We start from the raw sequence: 22,820 nt of genomic DNA on the forward strand, positions 1-22,820 counted from the left end.
AATATTCAGGCTTTCTGGATGGCAGTTTTGTAAGAATTAATAACATTATTACTTTCCCAAATTCATTGTGGCATTTCATTTGGTCTCCATTATTGGAATACCCAATCTCATTTTTAGAATTGTTTATAGTATTAATAAATTCATTTTAAAGGTTATCCTTGTATTTGTTGAGATTATTTTTTTTGTAATCTCCAACATGTTGATTTAAATCATGATTTAAATCAAATCCACCCTGAGCAGGGATAGGGCTTGATAATTTGCAAGCCATTGAAAACTGTGGCCTTGTACACGAATACATGTATTTGAATAAGGTTATAGTAGTGGCTTGATTATTATTATTATTATTATTATTATTATTATTTAATGTTGGTTCCACAAATCTGTATATTCGTCCCTCCACATTCACTGGGGTTAAGGGCACATGACCCCTGTAAATGTGGAAAAACTGCAAATAAAAACACTGTGTTTTTACTTGAGAGAACACCTCGCCAGGAATCTCTAGGTCCTTCAGTGCAACTCTGTGACCAACATCTGCCAGATATTGGCCATAGAATTGTGCTGGAGGAGCTACAAATGCCTAATGGAGTGTTCTCTTTAGGAAACTCTGGGTCCTTCAGTGCAACTTTTGCTTAAAGCTGACCATAGAGCTGTGCTGTAGGACCTAGATATTCCTAGAGAGAACATATTAATAAAATATGTGAATAATCAAATCCACAAAAGTCAAAGCAACAAATGTGGAGGGTTGAGTTTCTTGGGACTGCCATACCTCTGTTCAGAAGTGGAGGGTTTAACAGCCTCAACAGTGAATTTTGGATTTTGTTGGATTTTGCTACTGTACATAGCCAACACTGCTAGCCCTCAATAAGCTTCTTTCTCTGAAAACCAAAAATTTAATTTCCCTGTTAATTATAAATACATGATGAGCATGGGCACACACATACACACAGAAATCAGCGAGCCTAAGGCTGAATTTTGATCAGTTAAAACATAAGATACCCTATACTTACCTGGCAGGAGAGACACCATGATCAAAACATAAGAGATCCTTTGGGGAACACACTTCAATTTCATTTTTTTTTTTTTAGAAATGGCTAACTAAAATGAGGGTTTCTTGGGTTTTGCTGTTCAAGTAGGGGTGCTTTGTATCTTCCTGCATGGCAGAATAGATTGGACTGGATGGCCCTTGGGGTCTCTTCCAACTCTGATTCTATGAAATGCATTTCTATACCGCTTATTAGTGAACTAGCACTCCCTAAGCAGTTTACAGTGTGTAAGCTAATTGCCCCCAACCTCTGAAAGGATGGAAGACTGAGTGGACCTTGGAGCCCTCTTCCAGTATCAAACTTTCAGTGTTATGGCTGCAGTACCAGCATTTAAACACTGCACCAACAGGATCCTTAAGTATCATGTTAATATGTACAGTGAAAAGACTGCATTTGAACTGCATATTTTTTTTTTGGTTTTGCTCCTACAAGCTGCTTGGAACAGTTTAGTGAAATACTGTTTAATAATTGTGTTTATACTGGTTAGACAGTGTCTTTGTACTTCTTAGATACTCTGTGTTGTCTGTCTTTCTTTGTCAACTGGTTTTTCTCATCCACTCTGATCTGGTACTCCTCGCTTTGTCATGTTTGCTTTCTTTACTCCATTCTGTTTGTTCTCAAACATTATTCTGAAGTTTATTGTGAACCTCAAATGTAGTTTATAGTTCAGGTCCAGCCTACATATACTTACAAACTGGTATTTGCAATGTTGCAAATAACTGCCGAATATTAACAACAACAAGTTACACATAATCAGTGGTTAAAAATAAATGTTCAAAAATGGTAAATTGCATAGTAAAGAAGTTTTTGTTATAAGTAGGGCTACAATTATAATTAATTAAACTGTAGGGCAAGGACCCTGGAATTACTCTGATAAATGTGTTGAATTTCAGCATGTTGGACTTTGGCCAGCATGAGGGATTTACACCAAAAAGTTATAGAAAAATCAGTGTGAAGGTGATGCAAAGATCCCATTTCTGCAACTTTTTGGCCAAGAAGTACACATTTGTAGAGCCTGTGCTCAATAAGGCTCTGATCTAGAATCTCTTTTGGTGCTAGTTCCAACACAGAGGTTTGTAAATATTTTATGCTCAATTTTCATATATGCCCTTTTTATATTTATATACATTTTAGTCAATAAGTAGTTTACATTTTAAAATTGTACTGTTCTTTGTACATTATTTCTTCAACAGCATATTGCATGCTGAGAAGCATATGGATTTTTGAACAAAATGGCATTTGGTTCTGCACTCAGGGGAGATGAATGCAAACTGGGCAAATTAATTTTAAAAAACCACCCCCTAGTGGAGTGATTTTCTCAGTTATCCTTAGATCCAGCCTATGATTTTTAGCATATTCAATATTTTTAGCATATTCATTATTTAAAATATTGAATAAAAATCTGTAAATATTACTATAAACATTTTTATCTTCCATAAAATTGATAAGACAACACTCTACTGTAGATTTTTATTTATACCTCATTTGGTTTTTGTCATAGCAATCCAGCATAGCATGGAGAGCAGCTATGAAGGCAGATGAAAAGGCCAGCTTGGTTGTGCTAGGAGGACTGAAAAGAGGGAGGTTCTGTTTGGTTTATATTACACTTCCTCATTTGGTTTTGTTTTTATGTTGAACTATTTCCTTCCCATTTCAAGCAGAGGGAGGGATTTTTTATTTTTTGATTGTTTTGCATGAGCTCTTGGGTAAACTCCTTTTGTCTCAGGCTTAATGAGCTTATTTGGAGACTGGAAGGCTTTGGATGCTGCAGGGCCATAGTCTTCCCTGCTTTGCCCACTGTCACAGCATAGATGTAAGGCTTATGGAAGTACTCATGGAACCTGGGTTGGAGTAAGTGAGGTTAGATCTCCCCATCTGAGGGTAGACCTCTTTGTCTGCCTTCAGGGAGGCAGATCCAAAATGATCCTGTAGTTTTTTCTAGGGACTATGTTGTAGTTGGTTATGATCTGTCAGGTCAACCCTGAGTTACTGCAATCCTCTTATAGGGTTTTCTTGGCAAGATTTATTCAGAAGTGGCTTGTTGTTACCTTCTTCTATGACTGAGAAAGTGTCACTTGGCCAAAAGGCTACCTACTGGGTTTCCATGATGAGCAGAGATTTCAAACCTGGTTTCCCAGAATCCTGGTCCAACTCAAACTACTACACAATGTTCAGAGACTGTGTGGCATCCATTTTGTTCTTCGTGCTATTTGGTGAATTATAATGCATTCCTAATATGTGTGTGGCATTGAATTTTATGAGAGCTGTGTTGAAATAATTTTGTAGCAGGCAACAATTTTGTATTGATGTAGTACTAAATGAATGTCATTCTGAAAAGAAAAGTTCCAGTAACATACTTTGAATACTTTGCCTGAATTGGAACAGGAATATTTGTATGATGGAACAAAGGCCATACAGACCTAAATTTAGTTGCTACTCCCAACTAGAATGGAACATTTGCATCAGTTGGATATAGATAAATAACATTGATTCAGTGGGTTTCCTCCAGTTGGGAAGGAGGCCCTGAAGCCCTCAGACTAAGGTTTTAGTTTTCATCCCAGACCATGTCCGGGAAAGCAGCCAAAGGGCTGATAAGGCAGCTAGTTCTCAAACAAACAAACCCCCTCCCAGCACAGCAAAGTCAGTGTAAGCTACACAGTCCTGGAGATTCACAGTAGTTCTACCAAAAGGGATTACCAAGAGAATTGTCAGACGGTCCGAGGTTCAGGGCAACAGATAGGCAGGTCGATAAAGCAGTCCAAGGTCAAGGTTTCCGGGTAGTCAAGACAAGAAGCCAAAGGAGCCAGAGACAGGGTCTTTCCTCTAAAAGAGTCAGATATCCACTGGCAAAGAACCACACATGCTCCAGGTGCTTAAGAAGGCAAGGAGCCGGCCTTCAGCTGTGTCTGATTACGAAGACGCTTCTGATAAAGCCTCCGAGATCTTCGAAGGCCCTCTCTTTCTGCTCGACGCTCATTGAAGGTAGGCACACTGCCCAGATCCTCCTCCATGTCCACAGCCTCGGCACCAGGCAAACTTGACTGCTGAATCTCTGGAGGGGCCATAGACTCTGCTCCAGCAGAACTAGGGCCAGCCTCTGGCTCCTCCATTACAGGTTCAAGCCCCAGGGGCTCTGGCTCCTCCATTACAGGTTCAGGTTCCAGGGGCTCTAGCTCATCCTCTGAGTCCTCCAAGCCGTCCTCCAGGCTGGGCATGACAGACCATCAATGGTTCAGAACAGCAGCAAAATTGCGGTGGGTTTGCTCTCCTCAACCCTACCGCATACTAAGAAATAAAAAATCAGCCAAAATAGTCTGAAATAAAAACTTGAGCAATTTTTTTGAGCAATTTGGGAGCTTTGGGGGGGGGGGTGAAAAATTGCCTGAGAATAATGTATTTGGAGGAGGGAATCTGGGGCTTTTGGCATGCTTGTATAGCTGGCTGGGGGCATGTAAATTGGGCCGCACTATTTCACCAGTTGCCCACCCTTGGTACAGACAGTCTCCAACAGGTATATTTAGTTAAGATCTTGTTTCTCTTATTGACGTTAGACGCTAGCAGTATACCAGTAATGTAGTTGGGTTTTTTTAATGCAGTTGGGGCTTTTGCTTTCCTGGCAACTCTATTTTGTTCTGACTTGCTAATTCCTTTAAAAATATTCTTATCTCAGATCTTGCTTTACAATGAAACAGTAGATTTGGACATAGGTCCATTGGTTCTTGTGATGTCTGTTCTTTCAAACCCAGAAAGTTGAGTTCTTATTCCATATTTGTACATTTGTATAGTTTTTAGTAGAAAGCACTGGAAACATTGTGGGTTCTTGGATTTCAACATCATCTTTGTGCTTATATTTTACCTAAATAGAAGTGTTACAAGCTATGGCAAATTTTTCATTATAAATTTAACCTCAGGACTATTAGTGTGCTATTTTTTATTCCATCTTTTTATAAATAAGCGTAGAAGGTGTGTCATTATTGGTAAAATGCCACATATACTCATTGTAAACTCTACAAATATTATGTTAGAGTTATCCTTTTTATGAGATAACCAAGTGACAGATGTGTAAGGAGCCTTAATTTTATAGTGCACATACATGTAAATACATTCAGACTATTGGAAAGTAGCTGTTACATTGGTTACTACCACCAATTTCCTTTTAATTTTGGAAAGTGTTTCATTACTACTTACATCTCTTACATATGCATTTTACTGAGTTACAAAAATTAAAAATTATTTCAGAAATTAATTTGAAATAATAAATAGCTCAGCAACTGTACAAAGACCAAGAATAAAGGAAGTACTAATGGTCCAAACTTACTATTCCATCTCTGTCAGTTGGTCAGTTGAACCTGTCACAAGGTTTTGGCGGTTAGATTTGTTCAGAGTGCTAGTTTGCCTCCCTGCGAGGCTGAGAGAATGTGACGTGACTAAGTTTACCCAGTGGGCTTCAATGACTGAGCTGTGATTCGAACCCTGGTCTCTGGTCTCAGACAGACACTCAAACTACACCATACAAATCTTTAGAACATGATAAATTTCTGCATCAGAAGAGAGGTGGTATAATATTATTGTCAAGTATGGGGCAAGTCAGAATAATGTGAGTGAGTCAAATATCCTTGGTTCAAATCAGCTTGATTCAGCTCCTTGTCATGGAACGATATTAAGCCAACACTTCCCCACAGACATATATGCATACACACATGCACAACCAAGTGTATGTGGATATGATCTTGCTAGACTTTTAACCACTTGCTATTTATTTGTCATTGCTGCCAACACATCCTGTTCCTCATATCATCATCACATAGAACCTTTTTTGCAGCAACTTTGGAGTAGGTAAGAACTAGTGCAGCTATCTTTCACTCTTTGTGAGGCCTGCACAGACTGATGTGTAATATAAATGAGATTGTGTCTTTTCCTCAAGTTATCTTCATGTATTCGTGTGTGACAGTGTGTGTGTGTACACGTGCGAGAGAGATAGAGTGTGTATTGGCGGTTGCTTCATTTCTAGCACAAACTGAAAGATATAACCACCACTTCAGAGTTTTCCATGAGGCTTGGAAAGCCACAGGTATTTCTTTTGGTGCAGCAGATAAGAGCAGGTGGTTATCAGAATTCAATGCAAGTAATATTTGTGGTGTCCTGATACTGATTTATCTTACAAGGTCACTGTAAAGATTACTAAGAAAGTGTGAATTGCTCGACATTTTCCAAAGTGTTTTTACAAATGTTAAATCACACAATAAAGGTAGATCTGTTTTTTTAAAGAAAGCTGATATTCTCGAGGCTTAAATATGGTTATTACATTGTAATCAGCTAAATGTACCATATATACTCAACTATAAGTCGACCTCATGCATAAGTTGAGGACAGGTTTTGAGGCCAAAATTATGGATTTTGATATGACCTGTGAATAAGTCGAGGGCAAAATGTAGGTTGTACAGAACTAGGCATGTAAAGAACAAAGCAAGAGAAAACAATGCCAAGGAACTTACAAAATTTGATCAGGCATAACTGTTTGTGCTCACCCGGAAGGCTGGATGGATGAGAGTAGAGCGGTGTTTGTTTCTAGGACAGTTTACAATCTTTGTCTTTCACTAGAGGATGGTTCTTTTTTTAAAAAAATAAGAGTTAAAGTACAGTACTTACATTGATATGTGGATAAGTTGACTCAAGTTTTTGGGTCAATTTTTAACCTAAATTCCTAGACTTATACATGAAGATATACAGTATATGCTGTCGTGCAGTGATCATTAAAGTTGTATTGTAATCTTGAGATCAACCCCAGTCAAGTTCTTGTGCTGATCCATTGCAGTACAAACACAATTGTGTTTGGGAGCAGGAGGGGCATGGATGGCATAACTGGGGTTTATACTAACTTTTCCTTCCTGTTAGGTAGTGTAAGGAGATGTCCAGCCTCTGACTAGAGATGCTTCTTTATTATGTCTGTGTTCTTGCCTAGTTCATAGAGGGTCCCCTTGGCATATGGGTTTTTCACACTGTAGGGGGATTTCTGTGAACATACCTATCTATCAATTGCCTGGATTAGAACAATGCCAATTGCCTGGCATAGTAATCTGTATTAGTAATTTTAATAGAGTCATGTGTTCTGCTATCCTGTGGTTTAAAATGCAATTTTATTTTCATTCTGTCTAATTGAGAAATCTAAAAACTATATTATATATGGTAGATGAAAATAAAATGAGTTTAGTTTTATCCTTAGAGTTGTAATTGATTAGACTGCAGTGGTTCCCAAACTTTGGTCTCTTCCAGATTTTTGGAATTTCCATTATTCCTTACCGTTTGCCAAGCTGGATAGGGCTTCTGGGAATTGAAGCCTGAAACACCGGGAGCACCAAAGTTTGGGAATCATTGGATTAGACTGTGGAAGATGTTGGTTGTTCAGAAATATGATTGTTACATTTTTGCAACACTTGAATGTTCTGAAGAACGAAATATCTAACTGGCATATGGTAAGAGATCTTGATTGCCCTCCCCCTTTCCCACAGTAGAAATGTCATTGAACACATTTTTTATGTTTTAAAATGTGATACATCATGACAGTCTTAGAAGAATCTGTTGTGAAAAGATTTTTAAACCCTCAGATGCACCTCAAATGAGATTTCTTTTTTGATATTGCTGAGTTTATCATGACACCACTTGTTTTGTCACACCTTCATTAAAAACCTTTCCATACCACATTGGGAGGCTAAAGGTGGTATACAGCATCAATAAAGACAGAATTTTAAAGGCAGTGTAAAAACTCACTTGACGATTACAGTGGTCAGGCCAAAACAAACCCACACACTACTAAAAAATAATTAGTAATACCAAAGGTGAAGTGTAAAAAGATGTGCTGCTCATGAAAGCCAGCAAGAAGGTTTTAAGGAGGATGAGCCATTCTGGGCTGGAGCCACAATTATTTGTACAGTTGTGGAGGAAGTCTCCAGTTGAGTGATTCAGGGCTCTGCACTGTTAGAAATGTTTCTAAATTAGAGGAAGCAGTAGAGAAGATACCTATCTCAAATTTGTGGACAGTGGCATGTGGCACTCTGCTCCAGTCCTTTACCCTCTAGACGTCCTAGACTGCAGTTGCAGAGGTACCCAACAATTGCAGCAGTTGACCATGCTGGCTGGGTGTAATGGAGTTGTAGTCTGCTGCATTTGGGTGAGCCAGGGAGAGAAAGGCCACCCAATACAATAGGAGACAGAATTAAGATACAAAATAGCCTGGGGTAACCCTCCGCTTTCCTTTCCCTTTCTCTTCTCCTGCTGAGGGAGAACAACAGAAAGAGAAGGCATAGCTAATTCTGGTGTGTGTGTGTGTGTGTGTGTGTGTGTGTGTGTGTATTTAGCTGAGTGAGGAAGCAAAAGTTGATTTGGTTTCTTTTTTGTGTTCTTGTTGCTTATCCTCTCACACAGAGAAAAAGAGGACCAGCCGTGCCAGCCCCAAGACCTAAATAACCAAATCCTTTCTCAAGGCAGCATATAAATCTCTTTCAGTCTCTGTCTCCCCATCCAACATGTATTCTTCAGAATGGAGAATTCTTGGTTTGGAGATAATAATTTAGCTGTTTCTTTTCTGGAAATATGTGTGAGAGAGAGAAAGAGAGAGAGAGAGAAAAAACTTTCAATTTCATAGTTGCAAGGCAATGATGTGTCTTGCCTGGAGGTAAGCTTGGAGTGCTTGTCTTCAAGGCTGTGTAACATAAAATGTGAAATTATATGGTTGCCTACTGCACTATGAAAAACAGGAAAAAGGGACAAACTGGGCCTATTCTTTTATTTAATTTATTTGTTGTTGTGTGCATTCAGATAATTTTTGACTTACTGTGATCCTAAGACAAAGCTATCACAGGTTTTTCTTGGCAAGATTTTGAGTCTCTCAATCCAAAATATTCCAAAAACCAAAACTATTTTCATGGGTGGCTGAAAGAGTGACACCTTTGCTTTCTGATGGTGCAGTGTATACAAATTGTATTCAGTACACAGAATTATTAAAAATATTGTATAAAATTACACCTTCAGGCTACATGTATAAGGAGTGTATGAAACAAAAATTAATTTAATAATAATAATAATAATAATAATAATAGGATTTATTTATATACCGCCCAATCACTGGGAATCCGAGCGGTTTACAGCAGAGGGGATAATAGACGGTTCCTTGCCCGCAGGCTTACAATCTAATTTTGTGTTTAAACATGGCTCCCAACTCCAAAATATCTCATTATATGTGTCCTGGTATTCCGACATAAAAAAAAAGTCTAAAATCCAAAATACCTCTGGTCTCAAGCATTTTGGATAAGGGAGACTCAATCTATTTATGTTAATTGTAGCTGATTGTTGTGATGTGTAGCAGGATGAAGTAACTTTCTGAAAATTATATGGATTTCTGAACTTTGAAAAAATATAATACATACAAAGGCAGAATTTTAGCATTTTTGTAAAGATTATTCATTTGGTTCTCAAAACAGAAACTTTAAAATAAAAAATTTCCCAGAAGAACTGAAATTGCTATGTATTTTAAGTTAAATTTAACAACTGAAACAATTTCCAGAAGAATAAACTATGTGGGTCTTTTGTAGCAAATCAGTAAAGAGTCTTCTGGTACCTTAAATACTAACAAATGTATTATAAAATGTGTTGATCTCCAAAAACAGTTGCATTAATAGTGCTTCTTCTTCTTCTCCTTTTTTTTTTTTTAGAAAATCTGTCTTAAAGTCTTACATTAGTATTCCTATTTTTTAAACGCCCAAATGGAATATAGACATGAAGGGGTGTGTCAGTTTTTGTTGTGTCAGCTTCTGTTCTTTTCTTTATATTAATGCATGGATACTCTCCTTTTCTTGTTCAGACATGAGCTGGAAGCATTTCCTTGTTTCTTATTAATCTTTACTTTCTGAGAAGTATAACCTGGTGATTTTTGGGTATATAATTGTGGGAAAAAATATCTTACAATACTTGCAAGCCAGAACTAACTCTGGTGAAAGTATTTCTAGTTGAATTAGACAGTTTTTAGAAGATAAACTAGGAAAGTAAAGGAATGACACATAAGTACAGTAAAAGCAGAATTCTGTTGACTCAGAAGTAAGTTTCACTAAGTTTAATGGGACCGAAGAGCCAATGTGATGTAGTGGTGTGAGCATTGTCTTAGGACTCTGGAGACCAGGGTTCCAATCCCTGTTTAGCCATGAAAAGCTGCTGGGCGACCTTGGGCAAGTCACACTCTCAGACTCTGAGATGGGCAAAGGCAAACGATCTCTGAAAAATCTTGCCAAGAAAACCCCGTGATAAGTTCACTTTAGAGTCACCATAAGGTGGAAATGACTAGAAGGCATACAACAACAATAATCCCAGATAAGTGCAGATACGGAACTGCAGCCTGAATGTTTTTATTTTTGGTTTTGTGTTCTTAGGAAGCTGTGGGGTTCCCATAAATAGCAGCATTCTATTGAATGCTTTTCTGCAATAGTATTTAATCACCTCTTTTCTAATAAAGCTGGGCTGCCCTAAGACTGGAAAAAAAAATATCACAGTACTTTCATCAGTAATTTGTGCCTAAGAAATTCCTTGGAATTGGAATAATAAAGGGTTGTGAGAACAGTGCCATCCCTGCACCTTTGTTTTCAGGTTAAAGTTTTGAAAGCTTGGGTGACATTTGTTATGCAAAATGGTAAAAGTTTGTTATGAACAGATCCATGGTTTTTCCTAACCAAGTCTCTACTTGTCCTTGAATTACAGTACCAGGGGCAGTTGTATGATGAGTTTTCAAGATGATCTCTTTGCAAAGTTACCTGTAAATACATCTCTCAGAGTTACTACTTCGGGTTTTTTAAAATGGCTTCCCCCTCACTTTCCTTTACTGTTATTCCCCTGTTCCATGGGTCCATTACTCTTAAGAAGCAGTAGAGCAATGCAGAAAGATCAGTGTTTCGTGAAATTTATTCCCAGATTTGCTTGAACATCTGAGTTTGCAACTAGGGAGAAGTGATATATAGCTGGAGGGTTTATCTGTTCACTACAGACATCTCAACAGCCCCTCCTGAATCCTGGAGAGTATGGAGGTTAACAAAAACAATCATGTCTGCAACATACACTGGGCAGAAAACCTTGGTGGGTCAAATGTAGCTTTAGGAACTAAATTTCAGTTGATAAATAGAAGTAATAGGAAATAGAGCTATTCAGGTCATTTCATACAAACATGTGGTAAATTGGCAAATAATTTTGATTCATACATACTTAGAAGTAATGGAATATTTTTAAGAAGTAGGATAAGCTTGTGAAAGCATTAAGTGGGAGTGGGGGGAAGGAAAAACGTATTGTGATTGCATTCCCTAAGAAGAGGGGAAGTCCTTGGAAAATGTGGAAGGAGTTATTCATTAAGGTGTGCATTTGTTCTGATTATCCTGAAAGTGATTTAAATTGCTGTGAACTATTCAAGAAAAATAGTCTAAGGGCTAAATTCAACATTTATCTTACCTTGAAGACCACTTGAAACAAATGAGATGTGTTAGTCAGAACTAATTTAAGTTCCATTCATTTCACTGGGTTTTTTGTAGTTAGGACTAATGCTGGATTAAGTTGTAAATCTGGTACATGTATTTTAACAGTAGATTCTTTTTTCAAATGATACTATTCTTTTGTATATGATTACACAAATAAATATATTGTGTATTGTAATAGTACCTATGTTCTTCCTTTTTAAATCTTGCAGTCAGGGTTAGCTAGTGTAAAATTTAGCTTAAATCTAGGTTGAAACCAAATGACTTTAAAATAAAAGCCCAAAACATGGGCCAAATAAAATGGCTTCCGGCCGCTTTGGGGATATAGCATTTAGATGATGCACACCCCTAAAGCAGCCGGAAGCCGCACCAAGGGCACACCGAGGTGGCAAAAACCAATCTTTTCAGAAGCAGATTAAAAGATGTAAATCATATCAAACAACTAATAATTTTTGGATTATTAATGCTAGAAAGCATTAAAACACGGCTGATCAAGCTTTCTCACACATAAAATAATATATCCCAGTATTAATATAATAAGCCATGTTCATTTATGCAAAAAATGATTTAAACAAACCCTGCATTTAAACCAGAAAAGCCTGGGTTTGGTTGTTGTTGTTTTTTTAAACAAAACCTGTTCTTTCCCCCAACCCAAATTTCAACAGAACTTGGGAGATGATTCAAAAGCTTTGATGCTAGATCCTAGGTGTGACTACACTTAGGGTACTATATAAGATTCTAGTCACCAAATTTCAGATATAGGGAATAAAATAACCAAGGGGTTAAAATGGCTCCTTGCTCAGAATGCAATGTTTGGAGCCATTTCTTTTAGAGTAGTAAGGGAGAGACCTGATGGAAGTTTATAAAATTATGAGTAGTGTGGAAAAAATTAGATAGGGAACAAATTCTTTCTATCTCATAATACTTGAACTTACCATATATACTCAACTATAAGCTGACCTCATGTATACGCCGAGGGCAGGTCTGAGGGCCAAAATTATGGATTTTGGTATGACCTGTGGATAAGTCGAGGGTAAAACTTAGGGACATGTAACAAAGGATGTAAAAAAATGAAGCAATGGAAAATGATGCCAAAGAACTTAAAAAATTCTGGCAGGCATAATTGTTTGTGTTCATCCTATAGGCTAGATGCATGCAAGAGTACAGATGGTTGGTGCTTCTTTTTAGGTGCTCCCAGGATGGATTAGTGCTTACGTTTTGCCGCTCTACTCAGAGAAAGGAGGTGATATATATCAGTTAAAGTATAGGACTTATATTGACCCATGGATAAGTCGACCCATGTTTTGGGTCAATTTTTTGACCAAAATTTCTAGACTTATACATGAGTATATACAGTATGATCATCTACCTGGATGGTGGGGAGGTACAGGTGAGAGGAAGAACGATCATACACAGCACATACAGTCAGCCCTCTATATCCATGGTTTTTGTATCCACATTTTCTGCCATCTGTGGCTTGAAAATATATATATTTTATATCAAAAAAGCAAACCTTGATTTTGCCATATTTATAGAAGGGATACCATTTTATTACACTATTGTATATAATGGGATGTGGTATCCACAGTAGGTTCTGGAACCAAACCCCAGCAGATGCCAAGGGCCCACTGTAGTTAAATTGCATCATTTGGTACCCCAAAATATAAGGATCACCATCAACTGGAACAGCTCTAAATGGTGATGGAACAAATTCATGGACATAATTGAATCAGTGGCTTCTACCATTATGCCTATACATTAACTCCAGTATTGGAGACAGCATGCTTAAGAATAATGGGGAAATGCTGCATCCCTCCAGTCCATCTGCCTTGGTCCAGGCCTCGGAGGTAGAGAGGAACTGCTGGACCTCTTACCCTTTCCCTCCACCACTCCCTTCTCCTTCTGTGTCATGTCTTTTTAGATTGTAAGCCTGAGGGCAGGGAAACGTCTAACTAAAAAGATTGCATGTACAGCGCTGTGTAAGTTTACAGCGCTTCATAAATAAAGGTTAATAATAATAATAATAATAATAATAATAATAATAATAATAATTCTGGATGAAATATGTGGGAGGGTGCTGTTTCACTCATATCTTGCTTCTGAACTTCCCATAATAATCTAGTTGTTCATTTTGGGAAGAGAACGTTGGACTAGGTAGGCCATAAATCTGATTCAGTATGATGATTCTTATGTTATCTGCCTGAAATAAACTTCTATAGTGTCACTGAAAAAGCCGTTCCCTGGTCTTATGGATAATATAGCATGGAAAGAGAAAAAGAGGCCAGTTTTTGATTGTGTGAACCAGCCCTTAGTTTTGCTCACCATTTAAAGAAATCTGTGTCTTTAAACCAAACATGTCTTTAATTTAAACTCGTGGTTTCCAAAAGTTGTTAATCTTTGCGTGTACTCTCATCTTATCAACAAATATATCAGTAGTGCTACCATTTTTGTAATGTGGGTGTTATCAGATGGGAGTTAAGACTATAGCTGCTAGCAATTTATGGCTTTCAAGATTTAACAGATTATGCAAAATTGCAATACACCACACATTGCTATGACAACAGTGATAAAGAACTAAGAAATGTACGTGCTGAGGAACCACATGGGCTGGTGTAGAAACTGTTTTCATTTTCCAGTGGAGAAATAATGCAAAATAGAAGGAAAGATATCTGAATGTTAGTTTACAGATTATTTGCTGAAATCTAAAACAGACATACTGACTAAAAACATTTTTTGTGAACATCCTGATAAATTTGGGCTGTCCATAAACAGTCCCTTTTGTGACAGACTTGCCATCATGAGACAGAATGGCTTGTATTCAGTATAATGTAGGAATTGCAAATCTGGACAGAACTTGAAATATTGTGTACATATTTGGAATTGCGTATATTAATAGAAATGTAGTGATAATGCTTTGACATTTCCCAATAAGTGTCTCCTCTCACTTTTATTCCTGTTCTGAAGTTAATGTCTGCATTTGTGTATATGAATTCAAGTCGCCTGTTAGTTTATGGCAACCCTGTGAATTAACAGAGTTTTATTAGGCAAGGGATACTCAAAGGTGGTTTTGCCAGTTTTTTCCCTCTGAAATATAGCCTACAGCACTTGGTATTCGTTGTTGGTCTCCCATCCAGGTACTAACTAGGGCTGACCCTACTTAGCTTCAAAGATCAGGCAGGATCTGGTGCCTTTGGGGCATTCAGACTCTACTGTTAATGGCCATACATTCTACTTAAAAAGTAACACTTACTGTATTATGTGGAAACTCACATGTTGGGATATGATGGGCCTCTCTATAATCACTTTATATCCATCAATTTTGACTTGAATATTAACACACAGTACTACTCACCCCAAATTAGCTGGCAAATGTTTTGCTAGTGAATGGAAGTTGATAGATAGTGCTACAATTGACCCTCAACTTTTGTGGGTTTAACATCTGTGGATTCAATGATTTGTGAGTTTGCCCTCATTGCCACAGCTTCTTTCCTCCTGTTTTGTAGGATGGAAGTGGTGCTTTGTGCGGGTTCCTTACCCCATAGAGATAGGAGTGTAGACTGACTTAAGGCCCCTTGAACCTCGGCTCAGCCTGTCTTCATGAGCTAAGGAGCACGAGGATTGTGTTCCTGGCAGTTGAACCCTACTGAGTGCCTCCACCGACGCTTAAGGCTGTAGTGGCAGCCTCAAGTTTTGAGAGGTGGGGGTAGTGGTAGCAGCAGGGGTAGTAGTGGGGTCCAGGTGCCAGGTGGGCATTTTTGTGCCCTACTCCTGAAGCTTGAGGCTGTTGTGTGCACATTCATGCGATAGCCCTGGGCTTTGGGGGAGTGGGGTGGTGGTAGCAGCAGGACCTGGATTCCAGGCATGCATTTTTACTTTGCATTCTCTGCTTCTCTTTGCGGTACACTGTATTCACATAGGGGATCTTTTAATATTGAACAGCAATAATAGATTATGAGATATTCTGAGCAAATAACAAAGTGGATAGTTATTGTGCAATAGAAGGGCCAATTCCAACTCATCCTTACTGCTATATGCGGTTGCTTGAAAGTGCTGTGCTCAGATACCCTGTATGCTACCAGGTTCTCTTTCTCTCTTCCCAACATAATAAATTAAAATTATCCTGGTAGTTAAATGAACATTATATATCTTTTTCTATCTAGGGGGATATATTTCTTACTGTAGCTTTTCTGGTAAACATGCTTTTCCCTTGCATATTAGCTAATTAATTCTTCTGTCCTGTTGCATAATTTCCCCCTAGAATTTGGTACTACGTGTATATTGTTGAATTGGGACAAGGGTTTATCTTGTTCAGCATTCTATCTTCAGAAATGTCCAGTCAAATGTCTCTGGAGCATCTCTAGTAAAGAACAAAGGTGACATCCTTTCACTGTTGTTTGTTCTAAGCACCTGGTACTTTAATGGTGGTATTCTGCTTCTGATATGGATGTTCATTAAACAGCATAGATAGCAATATCTATGTTGGAAATATGAAAGTGGGTAATATGTATAGTTGGCAGATGAAAGATTAGAAAACAATAACAAGCTTAAAATGGAAGAGCTGTGTTGATTACTTACGCATTAGTTTGAAACTTGCAAAAAACTTGCACAAAGAGCTCGTTTTCTCCACTTGTTTGGGATAATTCTCCCCTTCATTTTTCTCTCTATGACCCAAAACACATAGGCCAAAAGAAGTGGCTTCTGGCCACTTTGTGTGCATGGCATTTATATGACACATGCCCCAAAGGTGGAAGCTGCTCTGAGGCCACCAAAGATGGCCTGGAGCCACTGCAAAAAGCAGCCATTTAAATCCGGCTCCTGGTGGTGACTCGCTTGGGACCGTGGCAGTGGCCCGCTTTGAAAGTGGACTGTGCAGTTGCTGCCGTTTCGACACGATCATGATACAATCACAGCCAGAGTGGCCTTTGGGCTCTCCTGGCAGGTCTTTTGCTTCATTCCCTATGTTGCTGTGTACCGTGTTCACCAGGTCCTCCCTCTATTGAGGCTTTTAGGAGAGTAAAGAAAAATGAAGATGGAATGGGATATAAGAGGGAAATTATTTTATGAAACTACATTCCCTTTGTGCAAACTTGGATGCAGCCTTATATTAACAATAGCTATTGATGGGATATAGAGAAATATTTAGGAATATTTGAAACAGGGTGTGAGATGGTTTTTACCTATACAAGGTACATACCTTTACATCCTTTTTTCAAGATTTCCTATGCAACCTAAACCTTTCCAGTCTTTTTTTTAGAAGGATGTTTGCAGAGCTATCAAGTGAGAAAAGGTCATCTTAGAAGAAGACAAAGGAACTTTCTTGTAATATCATTTCAGGAGATTAATCATATTCAAGAATATAGATGGGCATATAGTCTATCTAATATTCTTTAGCAATATCTGTTGGAAAATCATATTATACTTTCTTATTCCTGAAAGTTTGAAGAAAAAACCATGATGTTAGTGGGGTAGTTTTAGATGCGTTTGCAATGCAAATCTTTCATGTTTGTCTGAGAAGATAAACTGTGTATTAAGATCTGCCTTTTCTTTCTTTATTATAGTTGGAGATCCCCTGATTATCTAAGTTCCTACAGCTGCCTCTTCTGATATTGAAGCTGGGAGAAAAGGACCTCTGAACCAACATGTAGCAGATGGCTCCTGTGCCATGAAATGTGCTGCTTCTAGCCAAGGTCTTTCAAACTTTTCAGACCTTTCAGCAGTGGATGAATAATTCCAGGGATTTTAATTTTTGGGGTGGTGAATGAGTTTTGTCAACTAAAATTCAAATTGGATCTTACGTAGTGTTGGTTAAATTGAAGAACCATGAGTAGTAATTTAGGCAAAGAAAAAGACTGTAAGGAGAAAGACTCCAAAGTGTCTTCAGCAAAAGAAAGGGAGAAAGAGGCAAAGGCCTCTGGTGGTTTTGGGAAGGAGAGCAAAGAGAAAGAACCTAAGACCAAAGGGAAAGAAGCCAAAGATGGGAAGAAGGATGCCAGCAGCGCACAGCCAGGTGTGGCTTTTTCAGTGGACAATACAATAAAACGACCTAATCCAACTCAAGCTGCTCGTAAAAAATCCAGCAATGCTGAAGTGATCAAAGAGCTAAACAAATGTCGGGAAGAAAATTCAGTGCGCTTGGACTTGGCCAAGAGGTCTATACACCTGCTCCCATCATCTGTCAAAGAGTTAACTCAATTGACGGAACTTTATTTATATGGAAACAAACTGCAGTCGCTACCACCTGAGGTGGGCTGTCTTGTGAATTTGGTGACACTGGCCCTGAGTGAGAATTCTCTCACCAGCCTTCCTGACTCTCTTGATAACTTGAAGCAACTTCGCATGGTTGATCTGCGGCATAACAAACTCAGAGAAATCCCTCCAGTGGTGTACAGGCTAACTTCCCTTACCACGCTTTATCTACGCTTTAATCGTATCACAGCTGTGGAAAAGGATATTAAAAACTTGTCCATGCTCACCATGCTAAGTATACGGGAGAACAAAATAAAGCAACTACCTGCAGAGATTGGTAAGATCTTTATTTCCTAATTCTGTACTACAGCTTCTGTGTGGGTGAGAATGGAAAAACAAACACATCATCATTGTTTAGATGCCTCATGTCTGTCACTGGTGACATTTCTGAATATTCTGGTTTTAACAGCAATTGTAGACTATAGAATGAGAAAGTACTACTGTATTAACTTAGTTACACACAATCATTTAGTTGTTAAGGTGTAGGACTGCATTTTATATTATAATTCCATCTACAGCACACCTGTGTTTTACACAGGCACGCCATACGCGGCTTTCAGCATACACTGAAAGCCGCGCCAGAAGAGCCTGTTGCGCGCCCTGGAAGAACTAATGGGGTGCGCGCTATGGCGCGCCACCACATGCCACAAGCGCAAAGCCCATTAGTTCCTGTGAGGCTTCAGCATATGCTGATTTCCCCTTATGTGGAGGGATCTGGAACAGATCTCCACATAAGGGGAGGGTGCACTGTACATTGCAGTTAATTAATTGTTTTACTTTTTTTCCAACCATTGTCCCAGTAATTTTTTCTGCTAATTGGAATTGTGAAATGGGCTTCATTGTGCATAGGACAGTTTCTCAGCTGCAAACCATAGATTCCATAGAGCCCTGTAGGAGCAGAATCTGCAAATAAAAAAACTAATTAGGTATTGTTTTCATTCCAGTGTGAAAAGAGTAATTAGGTAGCGTTATAGTTACATTCTTCTGAAAGACAATTCATTTCTTGAAAGTAGATTGATACTATGTGTATGAAAAATGGTAAATGCTATAAACTGTTGCCCTGTGATAGAGTGAGCACCATTCCATAGCCATAATAATAATAATAATAATAATAATAATAATAATATATTTATTTATTTATAGCCCGCCTCTCCCTTTCGGATTAAGGCGGGTTCCAAACAAAAAACAAATATCAATCACAAGCACAAAGTCATAAAATCACAATCCTTATTCCCTACAAACCCAACAAATTAACCAGTCTGCAAAACACTTTAGGTTAAAATTCCAATCTAAATTCCAATTATAAAACAGGCAGGTAGTAGTAGCGGCTATAAACAGACAGAGGGGCAGTCTAATTAGTTGTTGAAATGGGTCAGGGAAAGCCATTAACACTCACATCAGAGCATGGAACGTAGCACAACCCAGCGTTTGAGCCACATTATATTCCTCCTTCACCATTTAGTGAAAACTCATCCCTGTAAATATAAAAGTAAAAAGAAGTTGTGTTAGCCTTTAGAAGAATTGATCTCTCATTAATTTGCAATCATAAAGTACAGGATGATTGAAAAAGAATGGTGCAGAACTGAAGACCTGTAGCTTTACTTTTGCATCATCCTTTTTGAAGCACCTTGTACAGTGCCTTATACACTTTGGCTTTTTCAAATGTTGTTGTATTACAACGTGAAATTGAAATGGATTGATTAGCTTTGTTACCATCTGAGGTATGCAAGATGTTTGAAGATATTTTTATTGTGGCACAAAAGGTAAATTAAAAAGTTAATTATTTATCCCTTAGTCAATATTTTTAGAAGAATCTTTGGCAACAGTTACAATTCTTTTGAGTACATTTCAGTCAGTTTTGCACATAGGGATCCTGCAGTTTTTCCATTCTTCTTGGCAAAATTGCACCAGTTCTGGTTGGAAGTATTCGTTGGTTCATCCATTGATGAATAGCAGCTTTCAGGTCTTGCTACAGATTCTCAATCAGATTGCTCTCTAGGCTTTGATGGGGGTATTTGAGAGATTCAGTTCTTTATTTTAAAATTAGTGTTACTTTGGCCATATGTTTAGAGTCACTGATTTGTTAGAAGGTGAACTTCTGTCTCAGTTCCAGGTTCCTTCCAGAGTACCATTTTGCAAACTGCTTTTGATACAGCTTTGTTTTATCAAAGGCTTTCTTGTGGCCGCTCTTCCATAAAATAGCTTTCTGGAGTATCTGGGTGATACTTGTCCCATGGATGGTATCTCTCCTCTGAGCTGCAGATCTTGCCACTTCCTTCAGAGTTACCATTGGCCTCTTGAATGCTTCTCATGCCCACCTTATCTGGTTATTTTTATTTTGCTGGACAGCCTTTTCTAGGCAGAGTCACCTTGTTTGTTTATTTGACAGTACCTGTTGGGTTAGCTGAAATTTAATGTACATGTCCATTGTTTTCTGAAAGTAAGACTCCATGGGGGTAAAATTAAAATGTGAGAAGCATTATGAAGTGTAAAAGTCCACACAGGTAGAGTCAGTACAACTTAAATATTTTCTTAACAAATGAGCAGCTGTTTTTTGTGGTCTTCAAGAAATCCATTTCAGCAGTCTTCTTTCCTTAACATACTTACATTATTCCTAACTTTTTAATCAGCAAGCTTGATGTCTTGATTCATAGAACATAAAGATAACTAACACTTCAAAAATGTCCCACACAGGCAGGTGTGCTCCTTTGCAGTCCATCTTGATTTTCTCTGGTACAGTGATCAAACAGAGTCTGATGCAGCACTCCATCAGTAAATTCTCGTAGTAATTTCCATTATTGCGAGCTCTCCAAAAACATATTCCTGATGACTACATAAACTGCAGATGGAGGATGCTAGTTCAGACAATTTATGCCTCCGGACATTCCCTTTACCCAGGGCCACATGTCAATGGTTGAGACAATTTTCAGTTCACCTTTAATTAGGATTAGATGTGTGTATTCTGTCTTCAAAAAACAACAACCTGAAATCTTTCTGCAAAAAACACCAGTATTTCATGTCGATACTATCGTGTATCATTTGGAAATTAGTCAACTTTACTAGACTTAGCGGCTCAATGGACTTCCCCTTTGGAGTGGCCTCTAGCCTCCCCTTTCCCCCCCAGATTGGGACTGCAGCAACTGCATGCCGTGGCCCTGATCTGGTCTTTCCACAGCGTAAAAAGAAGCTGCAAAAAAGCAGGTCCTTTTTGCGCCACAGAAAGGGCACTCTAGCACATGTAAACACTGTGTTGAAGGCATGGCATGATGATGCCCACCATCTTGTCAGGCTGGCGGCATGGGGGCAGAGTTGAGGCGGCTGGTATGTGGTCACCATGCCCTTACACTGCCCTGAGGCTGGCGTTTAGTGCCAGTCTGTTGAGGCTGTTAGTCTAATCTTCTAATTTCACAGCAGAGGTGTTTGTAATAAATATAGTATACAGTGGGCCCTTGCCTTCCGGACCCCCCCCCCCCCCGCGTAAGGCAAATTCCATCTATGCTGGAGCCCCATTCATTTGAATGGGGCTCGTGTGCGGCGGCGCAGGAGCGGCAGAGGTGCCATGGGCGCACGCCCCAGTCATTTGAATGGGATGCGCTGCCCCTTGCGCTGCACACACTCCCCACAACTTGAGCGCGTATGCTCAAGTCCATGTAAAGCGCGCCCACCAGAGAATTAAACACAAATGGCTGAGTGTTAGGGTAAGTTAAATTGACAGCTGTAAAACTTAGCTATGGTCATGTTGAATTCAGAGAAAAGGAAGGGGCATGAGACATTGACAGAAACTTGAATCATATTTAGGGATGCCATATCCCGGCTGCACCTGGGACAATCCCGTTTTTGGCTGTACTGGGCCCATCCCGTCCTGGTTGCCGCCAAATCGTGGCTGGGCCCGCTCATGCCGCCATCGCCATGGCCGCTAATGTGTGCAGCCGGCCATCCACCTCCTCCTCCTTCGTGCAGCCGCAGTTGCCTGGGCTGCAGCCAGAAGCACCTTGCGCTTGCTCCGCTTGCGTGCCTGCATGCAGCGCTAAAAAAAGGAGCGCTTGTCCCCTTGAAGCTGGCTGGCCAATGGCAGAAGAGTGGGGGCGGGCCTGTTTCCAGCCCCACTCTGCCATTGGCCAGTGTCAAGGAGGAGATGGAGCTTTGGAGGAGGAGGACTGAGGTTAGGCCTCTGGGCCAGGGGGAGGGGAAGGCGCCCTTTCCTGGTGCCACATGGTGCTGAGGAGGAGGTGGGGAGGTGAGTGGCCATTTCAGGTCTGCCTTGTTTTTTGTTTTTTGTTTTTTTATTAATTTTTATTATTAAAAATATACAGGTCTGCCTTGTTGTTTTTATCAAAGTACCTTGACCAAGTACACACTTCTGAGAAGTACAGTTGGTGTAAGAAACTTGAAACCGAGGGCAAATCCACTTCTTGTTAAACCACCTTGACATGTTAAATATGCATAGCTATTTTAACCCGTGTTAAGTGTTAAACCCAAATGGTTTGGTTATGGAATAAGCCTCTGAAATATGCAAGAGGCCATGTTAAATAAAGCCATGTGCCCAAATGTGCTGTTGTGTGTGTTTTGGAATTGCGGGGTGGTGGTGTTTGGTTAGAAAGGGAAGTACATTTCTGCCATCTGTCAAGGAATAATGCCAAAATGTCCTCCATTTTGAGCATGCCTAAGAAACATGTGTTTATATTAATGCTTTTTTAAATTATTAATTTTTTTCACGTGTCCTCCATTTAAAAATATCCTACATTTGTGGGTAAATTTTGTCCTACATTTGCCCTTCTTTTTTTGTTTTTTTTACATTTGTCCTGGTTTGGAGGTTGACAGTTATGGCAACCCTAATCATATTGATCATAACTGATTTGGCCTTGCTGGCTCTGTTATGAATAGTTAGCATTTCTTCAGTAGCTTTTTGAACTCCTTTGAAAGTGCTCTTTGGAATTTCTAGTAGGTTAATTTTCCAGTAGGATGGTGGTGATGCTAATGATGATGATGATTGCTTTCTGTTGTTGTTTTGGTCCCTCCCCTGAAC

At 39.1% G+C, this 22,820-nt stretch overlaps 1 protein-coding gene across 3 annotated transcripts in view; it reads left to right on the top strand.

The window, feature by feature from the left end:
- The window catches only part of SHOC2 (SHOC2 leucine rich repeat scaffold protein), a 73,349-nt gene that overhangs the window by 19,885 nt on the left and 30,644 nt on the right, over positions 1 to 22,820 (top strand). For all 3 annotated transcript variants that reach the window (XM_089509883.1, XM_089509885.1, XM_089509884.1), the window contains exon 2: positions 17,107 to 18,071. In XM_089509883.1, the coding sequence (XP_089366009.1) occupies positions 17,369 to 18,071 (703 nt within the window). In that variant the 5' untranslated portion in view covers positions 17,107 to 17,368. The remainder of the gene's footprint in view (positions 1 to 17,106; positions 18,072 to 22,820) is intronic.

The sequence above is a fragment of the Sceloporus occidentalis genome, unplaced genomic scaffold (genome assembly GCF_023333645.1).
Source record: "Sceloporus occidentalis isolate IW3139 unplaced genomic scaffold, rSceOcc1.0.p SCAF_2, whole genome shotgun sequence".
Taxonomy (NCBI): Eukaryota; Metazoa; Chordata; class Lepidosauria; order Squamata; family Phrynosomatidae; genus Sceloporus; species Sceloporus occidentalis.